Here is a 27,972-nt window from a genome sequence, read left to right as displayed (position 1 = left end):
TATTATTATTATTATTATTATTATTATTATTATTATTATTATTATCATTATCATTATGTGTTATGTAGTAAATGCTTAGGGCTAATTTTATGGTGTGAATATGTGGACAAGTAACTTAAAGGATGTGTAATATTGTGATAATGAAACGAAATTGGAAATTTGATGCAAATTCATTTACAACCTATCCGAATTTACTTTACCACTATCTTTATTCAACATCTACGTTGATGAAGTTGTTATACAATCGTGCATAGTGAAAGATGAAATGAGATTCAACGAACACTTTTTTTTAAATATGTTAATATTTGCGGATGATGGGGTGATTTTGTAAGATACTGAGGAGTGCATAAGGAGTGTATTGCTTTAATGATATAAGAATATAACTTTAAAAATTGCAGGAAACCAAGACAAAAATTTTTGGTTTTTGTGGCAGGTATTCTGTAAGACAAAAATAATTGTAGAAAATAAGACATTGTAACAATTGTCACACTTTAATTATCTAGGCTGTGATAACTGTATCCTAGCAGAACGATGAAGATATAAATAAACTCCAAAGTTGAAGTTATTAGAAGTACATTAAAGTGAAAATATAGACAGGAGACCATGTTACGTTTCTGTAAACTACTATCTGTACTGGTACTCCCTTATATAGCAGTGAGTCATGAATTGTGAGAAGAAAAGAAGAAATTAAAATTAAATGCCTTCGGAGTATGTACTGTTGCGAAAAACTGGATAAACTGAAAGTTAAAATATTTTTTTTTCTCAATAAATTACAAAATAAAAGAAAATAGACTTAAATGGAAAGAATACGTTGGGCGAATGGAGAGAGGTGGATTGCCTAAAAAGAAATACTTTTACATAAAATAAGAGTGAGATGAAATATCGGTAGTCTAGACCTGTTAGAAGATGGACTATTGCCGAACCTGCCTATTAAGTCTATTGTTGAAATGATGTTGATGATTTCTTCGACGCATCTCGTAGGCCACTTCACTGAAATTCGAACTTGCGTTCTCCTGAGCACTAGCCACACACGTTGGGTCGTCATGGAGAACGCCTTTTCACCTGTCATGTGTTTTTGACTTGATTATTATAATTTAGCAGCCGAATTTCTTTGTGGATGTCTCTATACGCTATGCTCGTATGCAAAGCACGGGCGTGGTCGTGTCAAGGCGGGCGACGTGGATAAACACTTGACTCCCTCGTCACGGCAGCGCAGCTATTACCTGTTTGTTGTTGGTGGTCCTCCCGACAGCCTGTCCGTCATTTTCCTTGTATAAATGGTAGTGGCGTACTAACAGCTCAGAAGGGTCACTACACTAGTGCTGCATCCATCCGAGAGGACTTTTACGCTGAGCTTCAGCTAGGCATATTCCCAACCCACACCAGCTGACTACACTAAGGTTCGTGAATATCTAGATCAACTCGTTCTTAGACCAGTCCACTCCGTGCGTCTCCACCCGGGGATGCTTGGTGGCACCAACACGAAATTTCTAAATTTGTAAAATGGAAGGAAACGGGATATGTCCTGGTAAAACATTCATCCTCCGTTCTTGCCAAAAACGTGAAGAATTTCCTACATAGAAGGAAGAAAAAGGTAAATGCTGATGTGGACACCATCTACTGGGTCATTCCATACAAAATTTTAAGAATATGCCAGTGATGTCATGAATTTTTTTGGGCTTTTAATATAATAATGTTATTATGAAAATAAATTAAACTGCCAAGTATGACCGCCATATCATTAATATTTTAGTCATACGGATGACTGAAAAATGGGTTACATGCTATCCATAATTTAAAATATTCTAGACAGCCTATATGAAGTGTCATCGAAAGTAAAGAGACACCATTGTAAACCTGAACAATCATATTTTAATACCTTAAAGACTAATTCAATAGAATCCTCTCACAAGCAAACGTTCTGATGGGGGCAGATAAAAAAGTTAAATTTGTTTCTTCCACCATGTTAATAATGTCAAAATAAGTGCTTATACGAATTTTGGCCACTCGACCGCAATTACGAGGCCGTCCACAAAGTGATTTTCCCTGGGGCCGTTTGTAAAAAAACGCATAATTGCATGAAAATATTTATTGACATAGATACAGCAATTGTTGCGGTATTTGTCAACATAGCTCCCACTGAAATTGAGACATTTGTCATACCATGGGATCAATTTTTTGTCGTAGAAGTCAGCCGCCTCAGATCGGGACCAGCGTTTGACTACGTCTGCACCTCCCTCTGTTGATCCCATGAAATGAAAAATGTCTGAATTCCGGTGGAAAATATGTTGAAAAATAGCTCAACAGTTGCTGTGTCTGTTCCAATAAATTTTTATAATGAAATTGTGTTTTTCTCTGTTAACGGCCCCTGGCGAACTTATTTCTTTACGGCACTCGTAATTGCGGTCGAGTGGCCAAAATTTGTATAAGCACTTCTTTTGACATTATTAACATGGTGGAAGGAAAAAAATTAACTTTTTTATCTGCCCCCCCCCCTCAGAATGTTTGCTTATCAGTTTAAGTTCCACCTCTTGGGTTCCCTCTATTGGACATTGTCATACATCTATGACGCAGTGCATGAGGGTAGGCCACTAGAGGGAACCCAAGAGGTGGAACTTAAACTGAGAGCATTCAATCCGACATCGGGATGGGAATCCGGTGTGGCTTAGTGGATAGAGCGTCAGCACGTAGAGCTGAAAACCCGGGTTCAAATCCCGGTGCCGGAGAGAATTTTTTTCCGTTCCACTCATATTTCATCATATGATGACGCAGAATATCTGCACGGAAATATCATATATACTTCGGTACATCATAATAATATAGTTATGTGTGTATTTATTCACACTGCAAATGGGTAAATACCCGGTGGCAGTGGTAACTAATTACACTCAATAATTACAATAATAATAAAATACAGTCATAATATTAATAATAAAATAATAATGACAATATATATATAATATTAGCAAGGAGCATCCTAAATTAAATGAATCACTTAATATAACATAATTAATTAAAGTAAATCTAATTTATATCTTAACCCTTAGTTAGAACTTAAAACCACGAGCATATATGATAAGTACCTTTCAGCACTACACTCATCTCGCTATCAATTCACTCACTGCACTGGAACTAAGACACATTATACTGACACTATCCTGATTTCACTAAGACTTCAAAAACATTTCTCTGTTCAAATACTTTGCACTACCACTGTAAACTATAGAACTTCACTGACACAAACACACTTCACTGTCGCAACACATTTCACAGACACAACACACTTCTTCACTGATACAACATTTCAAATAACAGAACATCAATTACATCCTTATTATTCCGTAGAATTATACTTACTATATTAACCTCAAATCGATAGCTTAGACCCCATTACAAGCACTATAACTCACACCCGTTCACTATAAATCTATTTTTCTGCCACTGTAACTCTCAGAATTTACTTATAAGCCCACTGCACTTTCACTACAACACACTGCACACCCAATATAAATCACTGGAGATTCACTATGTTTCGCTGTCGGTGACTCAGGAGAAGACGAGAGCGGACTGAGGAGGAAGGGATGTGAACAGATAACGTACGACAACACGTGCAATATTTGTACTGCAGTAAGCGGAAACATTAGGTCTCCTTCTGTTCAACTTAGCTTTAATTTCCATACGCATTGTTACTCATGTTTCCTGTACGAGTAATAACCTGGCTACTGGGATGCTTATCTGAGCGATGTTTATAATAATCAGCAGCGATAGTCAAGAAGATCACATTCTTTCCGCTCGTCTTCTCCTGAGTAACGGACAGTAAGTCTGCAGGTAGAGCATTCCAGTCCCTGATAGTACGATTGAGAAAAGAAAACTTTCCAGTTTCCGTCCTGTCTTTCCCTCAATTTATGTGAGTGGTCGTTCCTTGAAGAGTAATTTGGCGGCTGCAACCTATTCTTTATTTCTCTCCAGGCGGGCTCACCTCTGTACGTTTTGTACGTTTTATGATTAGTTTTAAAAAATAAAATTATTAACTTAATCATTAAAATATTCCAGATACTGTCATTTTTGTAAAAGTCTTATTTTCTCCCTTTATGGCTAATGTGACATAGCTCCCTCTTGCAGAGGACCCGTCAATTGTGACCCCCACTAGTATCGCAACCACAGGCTGGGAAATATTGGTAAAAAGCCAGAAAGGTGTTGGGTCTACCTTCACTTTGTGGAATATTTTTTGGAAGATCCCATTGATATTTAAATGTCAGCAGGTTGTGATCTGACCGTTATTAGGTTGGCGTTCAACGTCACTCCAGTCGGCGCGGCTTCTGGAGACGGCTGCTGCCTACCTGTCCACCCACAGCACGTGCGGACGTGCGGTAGCGTTCGTTCTCGGCTGCTCTGCTTGTTTTATATAGAGGACAGTCGGATCTAGAGTCCGCATTGTCCAGGAGGTGTTGCTTCATTTGTGTCTATCCACTGGTTCTCTTTATCTTCTTTTTCATTCTTCTCTCGTGTAAACCGACGACAGATATTATATCTTTACTCCGACTTCGTTGCTTCTGTGTGTTCTCTCTGTGGTTTATGGTGGTCGTGTTTGCGTTCGATTTTCAACAATATTGTGCCGTTTTTTTATTTATGTAGCGTTAGCTGCCTTTATGGAAAATGCTACAAAATAAATTGATTTTATAGATTATTATTCAGTTTATAGGTTAACAGGAGCTTAATCTCAAATACGAATAATGTTAAATTTGCGAAGTTGTTTATATATTTTGTGTTCTTCGAAAAAGAGACATGCTTGGGAGTAACAAGCAAACGTTCTGATGGGCGCAGATAAAAAAGTTAAATTTTTTTCTTCAACCATGTTAATAATGTCAAAAGAAGTGCCTATACAAATTTTGGCCACTCGATCGCAATTACGAGGGCCGTAAAAAAATTAATTCGCCAGGGGCCGCTAACAGAAAAAAAAACAATTTCATTGGACAAATTTATTGGAACGGACACAGCAATTGTTGAGCTATTTCTCAACATATGTTCTATCGGAATTGAGACATTTTTCATATCATGGGATCGACAGAGAGAGGTACAGACGCGATCAAACGCTGGTTCCGATCTGAGGCGACTGACTTTTACGACACAAAAATTGATCTCATGGTATGACAGATGTCTCAATTCCAGTGGGGGATATGTTGACAAATAGTTCAACAATTGCTGTGTTTGTTTCAATAAATATTTCTATGCAAATGTGCTTTTTTCTATAAACGGCCCCCGGGGAAAATCACTTTCTGGACGGCCTCGTAATTGCGGTCGAGAGGCCAAAATTTGTATAAGCACTTCTTTTGACATTATTAACATGGCAGAAAAAAAAAATTAACTTTTTTATCTGCCCCCATCAGAACGTTTGCTTGTACTTAAGTTCATATTTTATAAGCAGACTTTAATCATATTTACTGCTCGAATTCCTAAACTAGATATCTTCGTTTTGTTTCACATTTCTTTAAATCTATAAATGTGTTAAAATACCGGTAATTCTCCTATGTGCTTTTCTTCGCGTCGTTATTAAATAATGTTAAAAAGTAACATAGAAGCACCTACACGTTTTATTAATGCTGAAAGAACTTATTGTCTTATGTCAGTTCTGTTTTTATTTTGTAAGGGATATAAAATTACGAGTTAAAATTGTGCTGCTTATGCTGAAATATTTACTTTATAGGGTTAAAAGCATAGAAAGTTCCTGTTTCTATTTTGAAGAAATGTTTATGTCTTAATTTATAATCATTGTAAGTTCTGCGTGAATATATTTTTTAACTTCGATTGTTTGTAAAATTAATGTAGGAAACATTTTAATTCCGTGTACAGTGTTAAACAGTTTTGGCTTTATTATCTAGTAACCATATAAAACTGAACTACACTTGCAGTAATATATAGCTCACTCCTATTTGTTCAGTTATGCAAGAACATAGCAGTCTTAGTAGTTCGTTTTAAAATCTTTTCAGTCGCAGTGTCCACACTTTAATTTACGTAAAATATTTGACCACAAATGAAGGGTTCAGAACCATAGTGGGCCAAGCGCCATTTATTAAAAACGGAGAAAGCAAGGGTTAAAGTTAAGTTAATACCATAGTTTAATGAAGATTGAAATATCATTTAGTTTTAATGTCCATACTTTTTATTACTTGCTATATGTTTCATTGAATTATGGTATTCACTTAATTTTAACTCTTGTTTTCTCCGTTTCTAATATATGGCGCTTGGCCCACTATAGCTCTGAACCTTTCAAATAGCTATAATAATTGCCAAAGAAATATTGATCTATTCAAAGTGTTGGAGACAGGGCGTGACAGACACTATGGCAAGGGATAAAGTTTAAAAGGAAAAAGACTCAAAGTAATGCATTTTTTGGCGTTCTAGCAAAGGGTTTTTGGGACTGATGAATTAACTGTATGAGCTGTTTGCCTATTAACCATTTGTCTCACACCAGAATATACTGTCATTGAAATATTCAAATGTTTGAGACATAATACGACACAAACAGTGACAAGAGAGAAAGTTTGAAACGGAAGAAGTGTAAAAAAATAATGTATTTTCTCACATTCTTGCAAAGCGTCTTTGGGATTGATGGGATATCTATGTGTATTCCATGCCTGTTGGTCATTAATCAATCACTGAAATACCTACTGACGGAAATTACGTGCGAAAATGGCGTACAAATCAGCCGTATAGATGGTTCAGACGAAGAAAAATGCTTGTTGGGTTATTTATAAATATGATCACGAACATGAAGCTAGATTTGTGGCCAATAATATAAGATTTGTGGTAAGTGACTATTTTAAGTTGTGTATTTCACGCTCTTGAACTCCTCTCTTCAGGTTAGCTCTGCAAGTTCAGACCTGACAACGATCTACGAGGCAGTGTGGGAATCAGAAGGCAGTTCTTAGCTTTGGTTGAGTTTGTTACACAATGTTACCGCCCCGACTTGTGTGCTCGGAGCTGCTAACCTCGCTACTCTGTCTCACGTCGTCTACATCACCGTCTTCCTCCCAACAGGAATACAAGCGCCGGTCGCGGGACATTGAAACCGAGACCGAAGAGGACCTCCTCCTCTTCCCGTCGCTGGACGCCTCCAGCGGGAGTCTGTCCAGCAGCGTCTCCCTCTCCGACAAGAGCGTCTCCACCGACAACAACGTCGAAGAGTTCTTCGGAGACGCGCCGTTCGCAGGTCAGTTTGTCGGCAGTGTTGCCTGCAGCATGCATGGGGCGTTGCACGGTTAAAAAATGTACTCTCAGTATTTAAAAAAGTAGCTATAGAGATTCTCAGGAAATTTGTTTTAAATTGTGTATTAAGAGCATCTAATATGTACTGGATGATTTACGAAGTTACAGTGCCTATTTTAGAGATAATTTTCAGTGAAAAAAAAAAATACTATCATTGTGGTCTGTTGCTGAATAGTTGCGCATTTTTTCTGGTTTGAAAAATATGAGGCCATTACACATTAGAGCCCGTTTGAAGTTGGACCATAGTTGAAAATAAGATTTATATACAAGAAAAAGTGGCAGGTGCATGAACGTTTAAGTGTTGTGTGGGTTGGGTTATTTTAAGACTATTAGACTTGAAATGCATTTAATGCGTTGGATTATTTATACCTTTATTTGTTTCATGAACATACAAATTAAAATATTACTACGTATCACTGAAATTGGTTGTTGGAGAGAGGTGAAAATTGGCTTATGGCAAAAGAAATAAATTATGCCTATATAGGGTGATTCATAAATACCTATAAAACTTTGTGGGTGTAATGTAGCAGTAAAAATAAAACTAAAATGTTCTATACAATTTTTCCCGCAAATCCTTACTTTCAGAGTTATGATGCATAGTGCCATATCTTGCCAGGAATAAAAAAAAACATGGGCCAGTAAAGCCTTCGGCTGTGTCACGTTCGCATACATAGCGACTACGGTAGATGTTTCTGATTCGTACACCCCACTACAGCTGATTCCGACCTGATAGGACTTTGTTTACTCTACGTAGGTATGTTTAGTTGTATGGTTCTGTTGCAGGTTCTACAGTCACCACGTCCCGTAAGTACACATTCATTTTGTCGTTAGTTCAGTAGGCTTCAGTTGTGTACGGTAAGAAAGATCGTGTAACATCAGTTGCTTGGCCAGTCAGATCACCAGACTTCTACCTTTGTGGTCGTCTGAAGGCGCTCGTTTATGCCACTCACATTCTGAACGTAGCATAACTACAGCAGTGACATCAAAATAGCTATGAAACAGTTCGGAATGAATTGAACGAGGTCTGTAAAATTCTAAGATCAGAACATACCTACGTACAGTAGACGAAGTCTTATCAGGTCGAAATCAACTGTACGTAATAGGGGTGTACGAATAGCAAACATCTAACGCAGTCGCTATGTAGGCGAGCATTACACATTCGAAGACTACTGGTCCATGTTTTTTATACCTAGCAAGATAGGACATTTTGCATGATAACTCTGAAAGTAAGGATTTGCGGGAAAAGTTGTATATAACATTTTAGTTTTAGTTTTAACTCTACATTACACCCAAAAAAGGTTTACAGGTATTTAAGAATCACCCTGTGTAAACCATACATGAAAGTGAGTCTATTCCTCTACCGAACACCCTATGAATGCAAGTATCTGATAGCACCATTTATTGGGTCAAATCAAGTGTATAATTTTACATTACATTCACGCCAACGTTATTTCTAAAACTGGTCACCATTCGTGCTAGAATTGAAAAAAAAAAAATCTTTTTATAACCAGTTTCTACTACTCGTCCGTTGTAAATTGGCTGGTGTTGATTACACGAACTACCAGAGTGCGTCATCCCCCTCCACGAATGCTTTGATCCCCTCAATGCCCCGCACTTTGTAATCGCCGACGATGTCTTGTATACAACGACAGTGGCGACATCAGCACTCAGTGGTCATGCACATTGAACGGGTAGTAACTAGATTACTGTGTGTTAAGAGCATAATCGGCGAGCGACCATTAAGGAGTAAGATGCGCGTGGTAGGCGGTGACGTCATCTTATCAGAATAAAATTTTATCCGTATAGAGTTCCGCTTAAATGTTTCACGTTAAAAAAATTCTGATTCACAATAAATGAGGTAGATTATTCGGAAGAGGTGCGGTTTGAACTTTTTCCATTGCAAATGATGAAGATTCGTTGTACTTTCGTTTTCAGATAAAGAAGAGGGTGAGAATGTTATCTTTCTCCTTCGGGTGATTACAAACGGCTAAATTCAGAGTCACTTAAGCGGATTTAGCCTTCTGTAATGAATCCTTTATCTTTTTCTTCGGAGGACGAAGATACAATAAATCTTCGAAATGTGAAATCTTATTCATCACTGAAAAAATATCCGTACTAGACTTTTGAGAATGACAACGCATAAAACATATTCTCTTCTTTGTTTTCTTAGGAATTCAATTTCGAGTAAAAGGTGGATTTAGCCTTCTGTAATGAACTCTCTTTCCTTTTCATTAGAGGACGAAGATACAATTAACCTACGAAACGTGAAACCTTATTCATCATTGGAAACTGTCCGTATAACTACTCTTTAGAGCAGGTGTCGTCAGCACAGAGCACGGTGGGACTAGTCTCTCTTACCCGCGGAAAACGCAGTGCACTAGGCTGCACTCCGTAGTTACTAGCGGGTATGCTCTCTATCTCTCTCTGTTGCACGACGGTGCACACGGGACAGCACCGCGTACCCTTTGCACATTTCAGCGAGTGCTGACGACCACTGCTTTAGAGTGACGACGCATAAAACCTATACCCTTTGTTTCGCAGCAGTTCAGTTTCAAGTAAAAAGAGATCTTATATTCGAGTAAATACGATCCAACGACATTCATTTATGAATGAAAAAGTGTTATTATGAGAATCTTATTTTTCACTTGTCGCGTCTGGCCGCGAAACCAGGTGGCCCGGGTTCGATTCCCGGTCGGGGCAAGTTGCCTGGTTGAGGTTTTTTCCGGGGTTTTCCCTCAACCCAATATGAGAAAATGCTGGGTAACTTTCAGTGCTGGACTCCGGACTCATTTCACCGGCATTATCACCTTCATCTCATTCAGACGCTAAATAACCTAAGCTGTTAAAGCGTCGTAAAATAACCAACTAAAATAAAAAATATATATTTTTCACTTCAATTCCAGCTAGGTATTTAAAAAAAAATTCAAAGTTTTTAATAACCTTACGTTTACATATACGATCAGCTGATTGGTCCGCTATGCACGATTCACATGGATTCGATCAGGAGCACTGAAATTTAGAAGTTAAATAAATAAGAAATCTTCTTTAAATCTGGTTTTACGCTAGGGAAGTAAATTCTACACACGTCTTTAATAAATCATTGCCCTTGGAACAGGATAATTAAGTAAACTTCTTTTAAATTAAAATGCACAAACATGTATAACTTCAAGAAGTTGTCTAACGTTTTGTATTGTATAAGCACGTACTTGGTTTTAATTAAATGTACTTTTGCAAGCATTCGCCTTGCTGTTTTTTTGTAGCAAACACATTTAATGTTTTCTCGAGATTCAGATTGTTATAGCCTGTAATTGAAAGTCACATGAACGTTTTAACAGAAATTATCTCAGGAACAATTTCCATAAGTAGGTACAGTACAACTTCGTTAATCACACAGTACTGTATGTCCAGTGGCATAGCGCTATTTTCGAACTTGCTGAGGTGGCAAGTTGACAGTGGCATATAATATGCAATAATCTTTCCTACTGTCCTTAAGAATATAGAGACTCTTTGCTCTATATTTCACATTTATTTTCAGATTCTTTCTCTTTTTTTTTTTCTTATCTTGTGTCCTCGCCACTCTAACAGTGAGATTGGGGGATAATATCGATTCTGTTGTCGTAATTTTTAATTGATGTTAGTACTATTATATTAATACTAAAAGTATGACACTGAAAAATAAGTCTGTATTGACAGATATCTTAGTTCTTTTCTGTGGTGCAGCGTGCATTTGAAAATATATGCAATTTCACCACTCATAATCTGATTAATTCAATATGAAAATCTAGAATATTTTATTTAGAATGTACATTAATTCATTCATTCATTCATAGTGCAGACCTTTCTTTCATTGCAAACCCAGCATCCTCCAGTCTTCCCCATTTTCCACCTTCCTCTTAGTCTCCGCATACGATTAATGTCTATCATCTGGTATCTTCTTCTGTCCCGAACATTTCTTCCGTTCACCAATCCTCCCAGTGCATCCGTCAGTAATCAGTTTCTTCTTAGCCAGTGGCCTAGCGAATTTCTTTTTCTCTTCGTGATTAGTTTCATCATTATTTTTCTTCACCCACTCTTTCTAGCACACCTTAGCATAAGAGACCAAACTGTGAATGTAGTACTGTAGATTGGGGGTTCAAATTTGATTTGAACTTCAGTAATTTGTGAACTTGACATAATACAAACCGGTACAAATTCAAAACCTGATGGTATTTTAAAAATAATCCTCCAGTTTATCGATACATTTTTGCCAGTAACCAAGGAGGTTGTATATTGTCCCTTAAGGCTGGTCCACAATAAACCGGGAACGGAAACGAGAACGAGAACGGAAATATTGTTACCATAAATGTATTTAAATGTAAGCGTTCACAAGTAAATTTCACGTTCTCTTTCCTGGGCTCCGGCACGCTTCTCGTTTTGTGAATGTCCAAATTTAAATACATTTCTTTTATCAATATTTCCGTTCTCGTTCTCGTTTCCGTTCCCGGTTTATTGTGAACCGGTCTTTAAAGGAACATTATTTGTAGGTTGTGAAGTAATTCCTGAATTTTTTTTCATTGTAATGTAGTTCGTTGAAAATTTTTTGCTTCTTATTATGTTCGTCGGCACAACTTGTGAAGTGCTGCAGTTCAGTAGTTTACGTCAACCTGAAGAATGTTTAGTTGCAGGTAGAAATGCTATATTTAAAAAAAATATTTGTAAAACATGGTTATTGAAACTTTCGAATATTATTTTTTATGAGATGTTTTCAACGACAATAGCAGGCAGCATGGACTAGTTTTCATTGCTGAACTTGGATTGTGTCGTGAAGTCAGCTTAATGGGCTTTCTTGAGAGTCAGCGAGGAGTTGTAAATGTAATAAAACTTATTTCTGATTAATATTATGAATATTATTGACACTCAACTCTTCTGCGATAGATTTGTTTACTTACAATGTGACAATTCTTCCGTCTAGCGTAAAGGTTTCGAATTATTCGTCCTAAGAAAGCTTTAATCTTTATAAAGTACATACACCCCCTAGAATTACGCATAAAATATTCTCAAATAACAATGGTACCCATGCATATGTTGTTGTAAATTCCAATGCATATACTTGGCTTTGAAAAACGGATTGATAAGTTGCGATTTTGATAGTGATTATTAAAAATTAATATTCATAGTTCGTAAAGAACTTGACTGTAGTTAGGCTGAAAGGAAAGTGATTATTCACGTCTCTCAGTTAGGCTACTTTTGGCTTGCCAAGTGACAGTTTTGTTAGTCGCTATAATTTTTGTTGCCTTCAACCTTTATGGCCTTCAACTTTGCAGATAGTAGCATGGTCTGTTTGTTGTAAGTTTAGAAGTATAATTTTAACTTTTGTAGTAACAGAGTCGTAACATTGCACACACATACACACACACACACACACACACACACACACACACACACACACACACACACACACACACACACACACACACACACACACACACACAGTCTAGGTGATCTTGTAGTTTGTGTTAGGTAACACTGGCATGCTATTTTTTTACGCATTCAAGTGTATATGCCAATGTTTTTGTAGTTTGAGTGGTTGCATTTAAGAAATAATTACCTAGTGTTACACTACTGAGTAATAATCTTAACTCAACATACAGAGTGGCGCACGAAAAAGTAGCCCGAGTTATTAAAGAATAAATATACCGATTTTTTTAGTTATGTAGTAGCTCCTTCTTCTTCACCCTTTTCCTTTTTCCTTCCCCTCTTCTTTTCCTTGTCCCACTTCTTCTTTTCTTTCAATTCCTCTTCTCTGTTTCATTTTTCACACTTTTCTCCTTTTCATTCTTTCACTATTTATATACGCTTTTCTTTTTTCTTACACTCTTCTCCTTTACAATTCTTCGTCTTTACCTTCTTTCACTCTTGACACTTTTCTTCTTTCACTCTTCTCCTTTTCTTCTTCCACTCTTCTCCTTTTCTTCTTCCACTCTTTTCTGTTTCCTTTTTCTCTTTTTTATACTTTTCCTTCTTCCACTTCTCTCCACCATTTTCTTCTTTGACTCTTCTCCTTTTTCTTCTTCCGCTCTTCTCCATTTCCTTTTTTCATTCTTCTCTTTTTTCTTCTTCCGCTCTTCTCCTTTTCTTTGTTCCACTCTTCTCCTTTTCTTTGTTCCACTCGTCACCATTTCCTTCTTCCACTCTTCTCCTTTTTCTTCTTCCGCTCTTCTCCTTTTCTTTCTTCCACTCTTCACCATTTTCGTCTTCCACTCTTCTCCTTTTCTTCTTCCACTTTTCTCGTTTTCCTTCTTCCCTTCTCTTATACCTTTCCTTCTTTCACTTCTCTTCACCATTTCCTTCTTCCACTCTTCTCCTTTTTCTTCGTCCGCTCTTCTCCTTTTCTTTCTTCCACTCTTCACCATTTCCGTCTTCCAATCTTCTTATTTTTCTTGTTCAGCTCGTCTCCTTTTCTTTTTTCACTCTTCTTTTCCTTCTTCCGCTCTTCTCCTTTTCTTTCTTCTACTCTTCACTATTTCTGTCTTCCACTCTTCTTATTTTCCTTGTTCCACTCTTCTCCTTTTTTTCTTCCACTCTCCTCCATTTCCTTTTTCACTCTTCTTATTTTTCTTGTTCCGCTCTTCTTTTTTTTCTTCCGCTCTTCTCCTTTTCTTTCTTCCACTCTTCACCATTTCCGTCTTCCACTCTTCTTATTTTTCTTCTTCCGCCCTTCCCCTTTTCTTCCTTCCACTCTTCACCATTTCCGTCTTCCACTCTTCTAATTTTTCTTGTTCCGCTCTTCTCCTTTTCTTCTTTCACTCTTCCCCTTTTTCTTCTTCTTCCGCTTATAAATTAGTTTCCGCTTCAATTCACCCGTGCTATGCCGAATTAAACTGACTAATCAGAAGTGGATCTCTTTCACTTATAGAATTTGAGTCTTCACTTCAGTAGCACTCATTTTCATCTCCAGTTTTTTAGAGTTCAAGGACTAAGAACTGCTGATCTCACCATTTCTGCAACATTTCATCAAAACGAATTAAGAAAAAATTCAACTGCAGTATGCCATTAACAGATTGCTGTACCAGCAACTTACGTTTATGTGTATATCTGTTTTTGTTGCATAAAGAAAATTTGCCCCTTCTCACTGTGAAAGTGTAAATTCATTATTCTGGTTCTGTACATTGCAATGGAATCGTGGCTGGCCTGACAGCTTCCGAGAATTTTCTGATTTCTGCAGTATATTGTTACGAAATAAATACACTTTTAATTGCCTCCGTTGGGGATAAAATTTGGAGTTAGTCATCCAGTCAAAAATTTCTGTGTGCCTAAATTAATTGCACCCTTAGTTCGTAATGACCAGTTCACAAATTGGCCCCCATGTTACGAGAACGAAACGTGCTGGACCAATTAGTTCATTCATCGCAAACGACAGGAGTTCGTTTAATTGTTCATTTAAGCATAAAGTATTTTGTTTTTATAATCAAGAAGAAATATTTTTTATTTGTTGCCTTATTGGGTATGAAATATACTATTGTTAAGCTTGTTTGAACTGTACCTTATCTAGTCCACAGACAGTCGCACAGTTTATTCTGTGCGTAATAATTATTGGTATTTCTGCCCCTATATCTTGCCAAACAACACGATCCTCTTGACTTCGTTATTTTTAAATGGCGCGGCGTATTTGCTGAGGACGATATTGTGTGACTAGGCCTACATCACCCGAGTGATATGGTTAAATCACAGTCTAGTATATGCAATCACGAAGTTCAATACGTGGTAATTATGCATCCATAGATAGTTGTTAACCACTAGTATCGCTAATATAGCCCCATTACAGACAATGCGAAATAGTACCGGCACAGTTATATTGTTCCTAGCACCCTCACAACTCAAGCTTCGTGACTGTATATACTAGACTGTGATTAAATCCTGATTGAAGGCAACCAAGAGCTGTCAGAGAGGTTGAGAGGAGCTAATAATAATAATAATAATAATAATAATAATAATAATAATAATAATAATAATAATAATGTTTGAACAGAAGTACATAATTTTTAAAGTTGTAACGCCGTTCTTTCGAACTAAAAGCTTTCGTATTAAATATTACTTTATCCTGAATGAGGAAAACAAACTCTAGCCTAGTGCTACATCCGAATGAACTTCAACGCTGATCCCCAACAAGGTGTATTCCGAATCCACAGCATCTGGGTACACAAAGATTGGCTGAATATTGGAGTGATAGAATGAAGACCGGACGAAATGTTGTCAATACCTAACGTATGAAATTGGAAGAATATCGAGAAAAATCTGAACTGCGAATTTTTCCGCTACAGTTGTCACTATGAATTTTCAACGAAAAGTACCGGAACTGAACGAGACTCGAACCCGGACCACTTACGTGACAGGTTAATGGTCTAGATCACACAACTACTGCAGAGGTTAACACATTATTTTACTAACATTGCTGTTTAAACTAGTATTATTTATATTGCCACTACTACTTCTACTACTACTACTACTACTACTACTACTTCTACTACTACTACTACTATTACTACTACTACTGCTACTATTACTGCTAGTAGTACCACTACTACTACTACTGCTACTACCATCCTTACTACTATTACTGCTACTACTACTACTACTGCTAATACTATTACTGCTCCTACCATCACTACTACTACTACTACTACTACTACTACTACTGTTACTACTACTACTACTACTGATTGAGGGCAACACTATTACTACTACTATTATTGCTGCTACTACTACTATTACTACTACTACTACTACCACTATTACTACTACTACTACTACTACTACTACTACTTATACAATAGGTATTGTTGGTTTAAAATAATATTTTGAACTTGTTTCCGAAAGCTATATTTTCCAATTATGAAGGATGTGCCAAGAATTTCATTCTTCTTAAATGCAACATGTATTTATTTTTTCATTTCTTGGATTTTTTAGGGTCCAAAAGATATAAAATATTTTTGCGCATTAAAAACTATTATTTGAAAATAATAATGCCTCACATTTTTTATCTCAATGTATGTGTACATATGAAATAGAAATGCTTGAGTATATCAATTTATCACTTGCAAGGAATAAGAAGGCGTGAATTAAATAATCAAACATACTAGCTAATGAAAAACAATTGAATAACAGCGGTTCTTGAAGACCCCAAGATTGCCTGAACTCAATGCTGCAGGCTTTTTTTTTTGTTATGGAGCTATTAGCAGTGAGGAGACCACGACACCTGGAAGAGTTCAAATTAAGAAATGGGACTGAGATACAACAGATCAACCTATCATTGTTACTGCAAACATTAAACAATATACAAGTTTGGTAGTGAATGGGAGCAAATCTGAACACTTTCTGTGAAGTGATATCAACACGTGACAGAATTAGGACGTTGTTTTATTGTTTGTAATGGTTTTTCTTTCCTTAAAATCCCGTGCCATATATTAATATTGTACTTAAATTTCAATTGCGCACATTCTTTTTCGAAGACATCAGTGTTTTCTTTTTATTTATAAAAAATCTTTTTTTTATATCATACGTTTTGAAAGCTGAAGAATCTAGAAATAAAAGATAAGTACATGATGTCGTTTAAAAACTGACTCCTTGGCACACTGTTTATAAATGAAAAACATAGCTAAAAACATGTTCAAAATATTCCTTTTTCACTCCCTATAACTTTTGCATATAGATTTGTTCCATAATGTTAAAAATAGATTTCGTTCTTTTTTATTCGCCTTGTATACTTACTTACTTACAAATGGCTTTTAAGGAACCCGCAGGTTCATTGCCGCCCTCACATAAGCTCGCCATTGGTCCCTATCCTGTGCAAGATTAATCCAGTCTCTATCATCATATCCCACCTCCCTCAAATCCATTTTAATATTATCCTCCCATCTACGTCTCGGCCTCCCCAAAGGTCTTTTTCCCTCCGGCCTCCCAACTATCACTCTATTTGCATTTCTGGATTCGCCCGTACGTGGTACATGCCCTGTCCCGTCTGGATTTAATGTTCCTAATTATGTCAGGTGAAGAAAACAATGTGTGCAGTTCTGCGTTGTGTAACTTTCTCCATTATCTTATAACTTAATTCCTTGTATACCATTTATTAAAATTTTATTTCGATTTTGAAATGCCTGTTATTCTAATAGGAAGTTGTTGTTCAGACTGATTAATAGTGGTAAAAATTATACATCAAACTTCGTGCAGCCGTCATATTTAATTGGTTTCATTACCGTCGCCTTCGATCTAAAATAGTATACCTATTATACAAACTGTTAGCGATGGTTGGTGTAAGTGTGCTTCACTAATGTAGTGTCAGAGTGCGGTAGTACTAACATGGAAGTGTCAGGTGGTGGATTTTACTATTCCAAATAACATGCTTGTGGTATTTAATAATTTATATTTTATTCAAGCTTGGAGTTTAATTTGGCATGGAGGACAGTGTTAAAATATATTTCCTTGCTATTAATAAATAAATAACATAATTTCGTATATTCATATTGGAGTGCAGATTAAAATTAATTATATACTTAAATATAGTTAAACATTTTGATAAAAAATGTAGATTTTAACGTTACAACACTTATCCAACCTCCATTGTTTGATGGCTTGTGATAATTACTTCGCTTCAGGTTTTTGTGAGCTACAAACATTATAGTATTCTCTTTGAGAAAGCCGACCCTTCATCCACATGCCAGACGCTGCCATTCTATTCCGTCCTTGACATCTCAGTGTATTCGTAGACCATCAAATTACTTAAGCTTGAAGACGTCATATTTAACTATTCTCGATCTCAGTTGTGTCACAATAATATGCAAATGGTATTCTAGAAAACTATAGGAGAAAGAAAACAGTTGCAGTATCTGGAAATCACTTTGATATTTACCCGTGTTTCGTTGTAATACGTTGATGTGAATAATGTTTATTGAATATAAAGTAACAACTTCAGAAAATAACTGTAATTCAGTATTTAATATCCCTTATAAGCCACAAGAAGCGACTGGCAGAGACCGAATTCAAGCCCTGGGAAGATTTTTTTTAGTCTTATCTTCCAGAATGACTCAGATATCCACTCAGGCTACTATAAAATTGAATACAAGTTTCTCAAGGTGTAAAGACGGCCGTAGCGATGCGCTGATCTCAATTGTTTTAGAAGCTGACTGCATGAAAGCGAAACTACATTATTGTCTCCTGTGCGTTTCAATGGTGTGTAAAAGGACGTTTTTACCTGTACATATAAAGACTCTACAGAGGAGATGAAATAGTGATTTAAATTCGTGAACGACTGAACTATATCTGGAATTTGACTCCCGATGACTAAGGGAAATGACGCTGTTGAAAGGTGATTAAGACACAGCCACGCCCTACAACAGAGGGCGTTGTGCTTCGCCGGCTAGTGCTAATGTTCTCCCATATTCTGTTGTGTTAGGTCAAGTTATATTTTCTAAATTTTCGCTACCAACATACTCGTTAAATCTGATCAGCGGGATATTTAATATTAATTATTTGCTGCCTTTGATATGATTTAGGGATTAACGAGCGGGACCCGTGCTCTAAAGCTGCGCTGAGGTGTGGCTTCGAATCCATTTTAAGTTGATTACCTAATTGGGTATTTTTCCCAAACTCTACGTGGAATGTCAGGTTATGCCATGGCGATTGATGAGACTCTTCTCCCTATCACCAATCCGTCGATGCAGCGTCGTTGAATAACAGATTAAAAATAATTTGACGTGCTACTTCTATTTTGGAGACGGTACAAGAGAGAAAAACTGTAACCATTTGACATGAAAGGTTCATTCTGATGTCAATCGTAGTACCATGGAAAGAGAAGTGTAAGATGAACTTAATGCCTCTCGGTTTTGCACATGCTGTCCACCAAGCTCAATGTTCTACTTAATGCACCTCGAAGTTTGGCACTCATGTGCTTTCAAAATTCTCTAATATTCCTTGAAGCGGAACGTAGAAAATCGGAGTGGGATAAGTGTCAAGCAGGCTTGGAACTAACATAGACTTTTTCTCTCCGCTTCAGTTTCCCTTGCAAGGGCACAGAATATATTTCTTTCCTTCATTTTCTATTATTTATAAAGCTTCTCCATTGGTACGCGATGTCTAGCGAGATTCTCTGCAAAATGTCAGCTTAGTCGTGGCCATTGCTTGAGGCAACACAATTCTAGGCACTTGCAGCCAGTTCCTATGCGAGGAAAATGAACCTCCACTTAACTACGAAAAAATATATATACTGTATATGTGTATATATATATATATATATATATATATATATATATATATATATATGCGCCGCTGACGATTGGAACATTAAAACTCCCTTAACTGTAGAAGAAAATCTATGCTAGTTTGTAAACAAGATTGTGCATGCTAATGTAGCCTAGTTCTCCAGGAATACAACACAGTACAATAAAACAATAACGATTGAATGTATGCATGATATTTCTGAAAGTATGTTCACACACTTGGGAGAGTTTTACAACTTGAAAGCAATGTTCAAAAATCAAGGTATTGAAAATGCTTCAATTTGTTTTGTTAAATTCAATTTGTAACAGCCCCAGTGAATAAGATATCATCTTCTTCGCCTTATTTGAACCGAAGACGATTGTAGACGCAATTCTCAAAAAAAGAGATCTATTGTTTTTACAATTTGCTACCTAGAGTATGTCAGTAGCATATCCTATAAATATGTTCTTATTGCGTGAGCACAAAAGGATTATTTACTTACAGAATTGTACAATGTATTTTTAAAATACTTTTCACCTTTGTTTTATTATTTTTGCCTATATTTACTGGTTAGCTCAGTTCCAAGTTTGTTTTCAGCCTTGAAGAAACATTCTTTGTGCCTCTATCATTACACACAAAACAAGACATTGGTGACATTTTACAGGTTCGTGAATCTCGATCATTATACTTTTGTTTAATAATAAATTTGTTACAATGAAATTCTGCATTTTTCATTTTCATTTTACTTAGGCCGATATAATTATGTTGAATCGAGAGTGTCTTGGAAAATGTTGCCATTGCTTTGCACCTTGAAATGTTTGCAATATGTGTTATGCAAAATATTGAACTCCAAACTTGTGATAATGGATTTGGTATCCTAGCAACTGCATGATGGTTGTTGTGTGCATGAGTTTGTCTTGTGTAGTATGCATTTCATTCCTTATTTGGGATTGTAGTTTTTATAATTTGCACAATAAAGTTGAGCTTTTGTTTTACACTCTTGGTTTTCTTTTGTTATGCACCATTCTTCCTCTTCATCCGTCTAATTCTTTCCTAATGTAATCCGTCTATTATTATCTTATTTTTTCTTTATTTTATTATTATCTCTATAGATTTATTATGAAGTAACTAATATAATTTAAATTAGTATAACTGCCAAGCAAATTGAGCAATCGAGATTAAATAAACGGCTATGGAATGTGATAAGAATAGGATTTAGTCTGTTCACGTGGGATGTTGAGAGTACGGTGGAATCTTCTGTTATGGAAACTTCTGCAGTTCTGGAGTTCTGCAGTAGTGCTCATATTTCACAGCAAAGATAATATAGGAAAGAGGTGGTTTTGACATAAATTATCACAGTTTATAGATGCATGTGTACCAACACTAACATAATAAGATGAAAACGTTTTTTGTGTATGTGGAAAAGAACAGTTTTTCAAATCACCTGCTCACGTAATGAAAAGTTGTAGGCCTATCGAATTTCTTCAATTCAAACATAACTTGAAAATTATAAATATACATTTTCAGAACAGTGCTGGATGGCATTTGAAAGCGACTTCTTAACGCATTAACTCTACTGACTGTTAACGGTTTTCTGTAGGTAGATTTTCGCTTACTTGAAGAATATCTGCAAGCTGAATTCTTGGTCTTCCCGATTTCATGTTATCGTCGACTGAGTCAGTTTCTTCAAACTCATTAATAAATAATTATTAAAATGAGAAAGCATGGTCGCTTAGATGTAATTTTGTCCGAATTCTTGCTAATCTGGTATTGAAATTTCTACAACATTAATAACAACATTGAACTAAACCAATTATTGTTTGAATACATAAACCATTTTCTCCGACTTAGAAAATGTGTTTAATAAACGAACCAAATAGCTAACGAATTTCTTTTAATTTTTCAAACCTTAATTCTTGCAGTATAACAATGGAAGCGCCACCGACGTAGCTCAGTTGCCTAAGACGCTTTCCTGCCGATCATTTATTTTTACTTGGTTATTTAACGACGCTGTATCAACTACGAGGTTATTTAACGTCGATGGAATTGATGATAGTGAGATGATATTTGGCGAGATGAGACCGAGGATTCGCCATAGATTACTTGACATTTCCCTTATAGTTGGGGAAAACCTCTGAAAAAACTCAACCAGGTAATCAACCCAAGCGGGAATCGAACCCGCGCCCGAGCGCAACTCCGGATCGGCAGGCAAGCGCCTTAGCCGCCTAATCTACGCCGGTGGCTCTGCCGATCATGAGTTGCGCTTAGGCGCGGGTTCGATTCCCGCTTGGGCTGATTACCTGGTTGTGTTTTATCCGAGGTTTTCCCCAATCGTAAGAAATCTGATAATCTATAACGATTCCTCGCCCTCATTTCGCCAAATACCATCTCGCTATCACCAATTCCATCGACGCTAAATAACCCCATAGTTGATACAGCGTCGTTAAATAACCAAGCAAAAAAAGACGAAAGCATTTTTTTCAGCACGGAATAACTAAATCCTGTTCTTCACAGTTAGTTAGTTCATCTTGATTGCACAATTTCTTTAGAAATTATATTAATTTTAACCTTGTTAGTTGCTTTATAATAACCCTACATTTCTTTGGTTCAGCTTTTGTCCTTCGTTTCGGGAATGATGATGCTTGTAGAAATAGATACATGTTGTATAAAGTAGATCTATACTTGAAACAGGAATGCTCATGGAAATACATTTAACTACAGCAGAAGCATTTCTATACTGAATATTTGTAAGTAAACCTCCTACAGCTATACAGTTTTTTATTGTAGATTTCATTGAGGCAGAACATGACAGGAGAATCGTCAAATTCTTATAGTTGCGTGAAACGTTTATGCTGTTTATGATTGTTGATTTAAGCACGGAAGATGTTTGAAATTAAAATATATATATATATATTATATTTCTCACATTTAAATTTAACAAAGTTGTTCTCGTTAATTATTTCATAATCGCTTCCTCATTCCATGAAGCCTCTGTCTCGAGACATTAATGTAATTTTTTTATAGTCGAAACGATTCACGCATTACTCGCAGTATGGCGTCAATGAATTTTTTGCAATTGTAATGAATAATAATAATATGTAATTATAGAGAGTTGAATTCATTTGTAAATGAATATCACAGTTAAATACTTTAGAATCAGACTGTATTAAATTAACTATTTCTGTCTTTATACTTTCCGCATTTGTTAATCCCCCCAATTTATTTACGAATAATATTGAATGCTTTATGATATCACATTCATTTGTTTCCCCTTTTGTTTTATCAGGCCTGGCTGACCTCGAAACTATAGGTGAGCCAAACGCAAAAAATAATTCATCTGCTCGTAAGGTTATATCTCCCACCAGCAGGACCGGCTGGTTATCACCATACTACTCCTTAAAAGACCATGTGCTATTGGCTCGGGCTCGCCTACAGTACAAATGACAGCTCGTATTCCAGGCCATATCGTGACTCCGAATGGCGATTTCTGATTCTGCATGCAAACCCTGCGTATGGTGGGGGAAAGTCAACGGACATGTTGTAAGCAAGGTGTCGACCGTAATTATGTTTTGTATGTGATACACCTGTACCTCGCTTTGAACACATCATAATTTTAGTCATCCTAGGCCTACTGTATTAATGACGTCGCTCGTATTAACAGAAAATGTGACCAGATTTCTCGAATAGCAAGAGCATAAGCATTTCACGTAAAAAGACTCGGATATGCTGTATGTTTTGAATAATAAGTATCCATTGGACGAAGAAATTATGTATCTGTAGAGGTAATTTTTAATCTCATTTTCAAAATTCAACCAGTTAAATTTGTCTTTTTTGTATTCAACAAAATATAGGATTCTCTCACGAAGAGGCAACCGTAATGTCTTAAGAACTTTGAACGCTATAGCTAAGGTAATTTACCTCTAGCACAGGTTGGTATTGTTTTGATTTACTATTTGTAATCTTATACGTAAATCGTCTGCGAAAATCTTGCACTTCAGTATCATGATGAGATATATTTTTTCTTCAATGAAAATGGACGACTTCAAAGGTAAGTTCTTAAAATTTACTACTGGAAATAACAATAGAAGTAGCAGTGATAGTAATAGTAGTAATAGTAGTTGTGGTAGTAATAGTGTATTAATTTCGTCATCTACGACGAAGAATGACATATCCTGTCAGAAGTACCAAAAAAAAAGGAACGTACATAATAATATTTATTAATTGATAGTTTCTACCCAAGGGGAGGTCTTTCAATGTAAACCCATAATTCACCAATCTTCTTTATTTTCCGCCATCTTCTTAGTCTCCGCATACGATCCATGAATGATGAATTTAGGGAGCTACGGTAGGTAGCGAAATGCAATTTCGAAAGCCAGCTATAATTGCTGGGAGGATCATTGTTCCGACCGCACGATACTTCATTACTGAATGAATGGTCGTTCACCTCTGCTGAAACATGTGGACGTGAGGCCAGTAGCCTGCTGGTCGGCCTTGGTCCTTTATGGGCTGTCTTGTCACGGATAATTTATTATATTATTTTGGTAACCATATGCCCTGCAAACATCACAGTTCAACTTCTGTTGGCCTGACTTTAGAAACACTAACAGCTCCGACTAACTGACTGGATCTTCAGAAAATATAGGTCGAGTTCTATTAACTGTTGTCATAATTCGCATGTCCTTGTGTTTGTCATTAACAACTCATTTATATATTAGACAGTCATCTTGTTAAAACGAACCTACCAGAACTCGATAATGGGACTGAGTTTCCTTGAGCCTTTTGTCCATTAACAAGCGTCTCAATGTAGATGAATAAAGAAGACAATGTAGATGACTAAAGTATTTTACAGACAAGATTCGGTTAATCTTTAATCTTTGCCGTTACTTATAGCAGCGCGGTCCACATAAATGTGATGAAAAACTTTATTGATCCGGGTTCGATTCCCTGCGGGGTCAGAAATTTTCTTGTAAAATTTCTACCTCGGGACTAGGAGAGATGGCGGTGCACAACTTCTAATCACTAAATTGTGCACCAATATGCCTGGGTTAAATCTCAAATCTCTCCGCAGTGCATATGAAGGGAAGTCATATGTCACTGTTGATAGTCATTCGTCCGTCGGATAGGGACGTTAAGCCTGGCGCCCCCCTTGGTGCTATTCTGTAGGAGTAGGCTACGTGCCAGCACCGGGTTTCTCCTTCTCCCTTCCTCACCTTCATCATGATCCTCACCCATTTCCTACACTACACTTATACGAATACTTAACATACACTCACCCTAGTACACGACATAACTCTTCACAGGTACACATCATGCATAACTTGGCCCGCCGAAGTGGTGTGCAATTTGAAAATGGACCACAGTCCTGCCATCTATCCGCAGTATGCGGAACCCGAACCACGCAAAGTGAAGTGGGTAGGCATTAGACACACACACACACACACACACACACACACACACACACAAACGATCAACTGTTATGTCAGATTATTGAAATTTAAATGTCGTACATGCGAGATGTCTGCTCAGAGAGTGAAATTTTACACTGACATGGTTACACAAGAGTCATCCAGAATTTACCTATAAAGTAGAACATACGAAATTATGGTCAGGGAGGACTATTATGATACAAAAATCAATCTTTTGCTGTAATTTTCCTATCAAATCATATACAAATTTGAAGAAAACTAAGTCATTTGCTGCTTTAGACATACGTATATGAAGAATTTGGAATTCAATTTATTTTCTGCTTTAAATAATGGATAAAATTAAACCAGAAGCAGTATATCATAATAGTCTTCTGTGTTGGCTATTGTGGTACACCTATTTCTAAAACGAAACAAAAAGGGAGCAAAATTGTATTACATTTTTTGTTTGAAATATCTGAAAGAATATTCCCCTGAAATCAATGACATTATTTACGGTTCACTTTGTATATGTGAGTCGTCATATCTCCGTCACAGATCAGATCCTGAAGGGTTACGGTGTCTCTTTATACATGACTATGTGTCGCCTAGAATCCACCACTACTGCCATCTATCAGTCTTCTGATGAACCCGAGGTACACTTATTGCGACGGATGGCTACTTCGACGTCATGCAAACACTGGAGATGTGTCAATAGCTCAAACGCTAGCGTACTGGTCTTTCATACAAACGATCCGAGTTCGATATCCGGCCAGGACGTGGTGGAATTTGTGATGAACAAAGAAGGCGCTGCTCCCCAAATTCCCCTCATTTCATCAGTGAGCTGCAGTAGGTGAAAAAAGACTGGGGTGTAGTTTTCGGAGTAGAACTTGTTTCTGATGCGATATAGGAGAGTTTGGGGATGCGGGCTACGAGCCCTGAAACTTATCAGGTATTTATATGAAGATGAGAGCTGGCTCTATTAAGGCTGAAGCAGGATGGTCCACCTGTCAGTTCGGGTTCATGAGCATCACTGCACATGTTGGGCAAGGACAAACTTCGCATAATGTAAGCCTATGTGAAAGGATCCGTTCCGAGTCCGACCCTCGAAAAGCCAAGACAAGCCAAACACAGGAGATGTCATATTCTTCGAGAGACGGAGATGATAATGAAAGGGAATCTAAGGAGAATGCAGGTGAAACGAGGGAAAATCGAAAGAATCCCAAGAAAAATCCCCATAACCTTGGCTTTGTTCACCATAAATAGACAACTCCGTCATCGCCGAGCTTTGAACTTGGTTCCGTAGTCGTAAATCAGTGCTCTGCCATTTGAGCTACCAAAGCGGGGTATTTTACACTTATTCCAAACTGATTTACTGGTATTTCTCAGCCCTGTAATATACTGCACAGTCTACCATTGTAGTCTGTTGCAGCGGTTCTATGTAAAGCCGTATTCTCGGAAAGCTTTTCTGCAGATATGCAAAGGCCGTGATGAAATCATGCTTCCGGACTCTCTTCCGACGTGAAGTGTTCTGCATTTCCCTTATCATTGCCTATTCTCAGGAAAATGTTTGCACGCTGGAACCTTGAACTCGGCCGACTACTGTCGCATTTTGTGCTAAATGATAATATCCAGCTGTCACTTACTGCAGTAAATACAGTATGCGGCAAAACAAACGACACTGGAATGTTATTTAATTCCTTTGGTACAGTATGTGTACCGTCACGTGCCACACATTGTTCATAACGCGTCTAAAGATTATTGAACATGTTGATTAACAAAGGACACAAAAAAATAACGTTATCTTCTCGCGTAATTCGTGAATATTTGTAGGTGGATCATTTTCATTTTATCTTGAAAACTGATTCTTTCAACATACCTCATATGTAGGATATCTGGGGCCGTGAGATCCGGGAAGCAGGAAGGTTACGGGAATGAAGTTACACGAGAAATTAGGCGATCTCTAAGTGTGTTGCAGAAGGGCAAGTGACTCCCCCGCGGTGTGGGCTGTAGCTCCATCCTGCTGCATCCATTGCTACTTTTGCAGCGCTGCAGTACAAAAAACTGCGCAACTCTTGTACTGCGACGTGTGAACAACGGTGCAACTCGAAAAGTAGCGGTTGCGGATTCGATCCCGGGCCAGGTCGATGACATTTAAATGTGTTTAAACGCTACAGGCTTATGTCAGTAGATTTACTGACATGTAAAGGAATTCCTGAGGGACAAAATTCCGGCACACCGGCGACGCTGATATAACCTCTGCAGTTGCGAGCGTCGTTAAATAAACCGTAATTTAAATTTTACATTTCTCCCTCATTTCTTCTATAACCTGCCAAAGAACAAGTAGGCTTTAGTGAAGTTTTGGGGGTATGTACAGGTTTCCCAAGCTAATATAGATAGGGCTTGGGGATCTGGCCCGCAGGGGCTTCTCAGGTTAATTCTCTGTGCATGGAACCTGGCCTGGGGTTGAGTCAGGATGGGCCACCTGCCAGCGTCGGATTCACGAATGCCACCCAAGGCACCTGTTGGACTTGACAATTATCGCATGCTTAAGGCGTACAATAGACCGAAGTATGCCTAAATGTAAATTCCGGGTCCAGCTCTCGAAAAATGAAGCCAGGCTACGCTCTTGAACGCTGAGCCGCCACTGCAGTAATTTGCTGAGGTCTGGCACGACTTTAATTGCGTCTGTTGTCGTGATTGAGCATGACCCCGCTTGCAGTCTTGCACGGACATTCTGTTGACCTGGTATGTCTCAACAAAAGTGACGTATGTCCATACATTCCAGAGTTATTTCTTTCTCTTCTCAACATGTCACCTACAAAGGACTAGAACAGATGCCTATTGCACTTTTCGACTTGTCTCTTGTCACATGGCCGTCATATGAAAAGTACCGCTCTCTTCAAGGATTTCACACCTTACTGATTCCACCATGTTACCCTTAAGACCTATGCCACCGGCGTAGCTCAGGCGGTAGCTGATCCTGAGTTGAGCTCGGGCTGGCTTCGATTCCCGCTTGGGCTAATTACCTGGTGGGGTTTTCATTGATATGAAATGTTTAATACACAGATGG

The 27,972-nt window shown here is 37.4% G+C and overlaps 1 protein-coding gene across 1 annotated transcript in view; it reads left to right on the top strand.

The window, feature by feature from the left end:
- LOC138697816 (ankyrin repeat and SAM domain-containing protein 1A) overlaps positions 1-27,972 on the top strand; it is a 598,611-nt gene that overhangs the window by 359,723 nt on the left and 210,916 nt on the right. Inside the window, exon 10 of the mRNA XM_069823347.1 lies at positions 7,039-7,210. Within this exon, the coding sequence (XP_069679448.1) occupies positions 7,039-7,210 (172 nt within the window). The remainder of the gene's footprint in view (positions 1-7,038; positions 7,211-27,972) is intronic.

Source organism: Periplaneta americana, chromosome 4 (genome assembly GCF_040183065.1).
Source record: "Periplaneta americana isolate PAMFEO1 chromosome 4, P.americana_PAMFEO1_priV1, whole genome shotgun sequence".
NCBI classification, from domain to species: Eukaryota; Metazoa; Arthropoda; class Insecta; order Blattodea; family Blattidae; genus Periplaneta; species Periplaneta americana.
The sequence above is the reverse complement of the archived record's forward strand: the minus strand, read 5'-3'. Positions and strand labels throughout refer to the sequence as shown.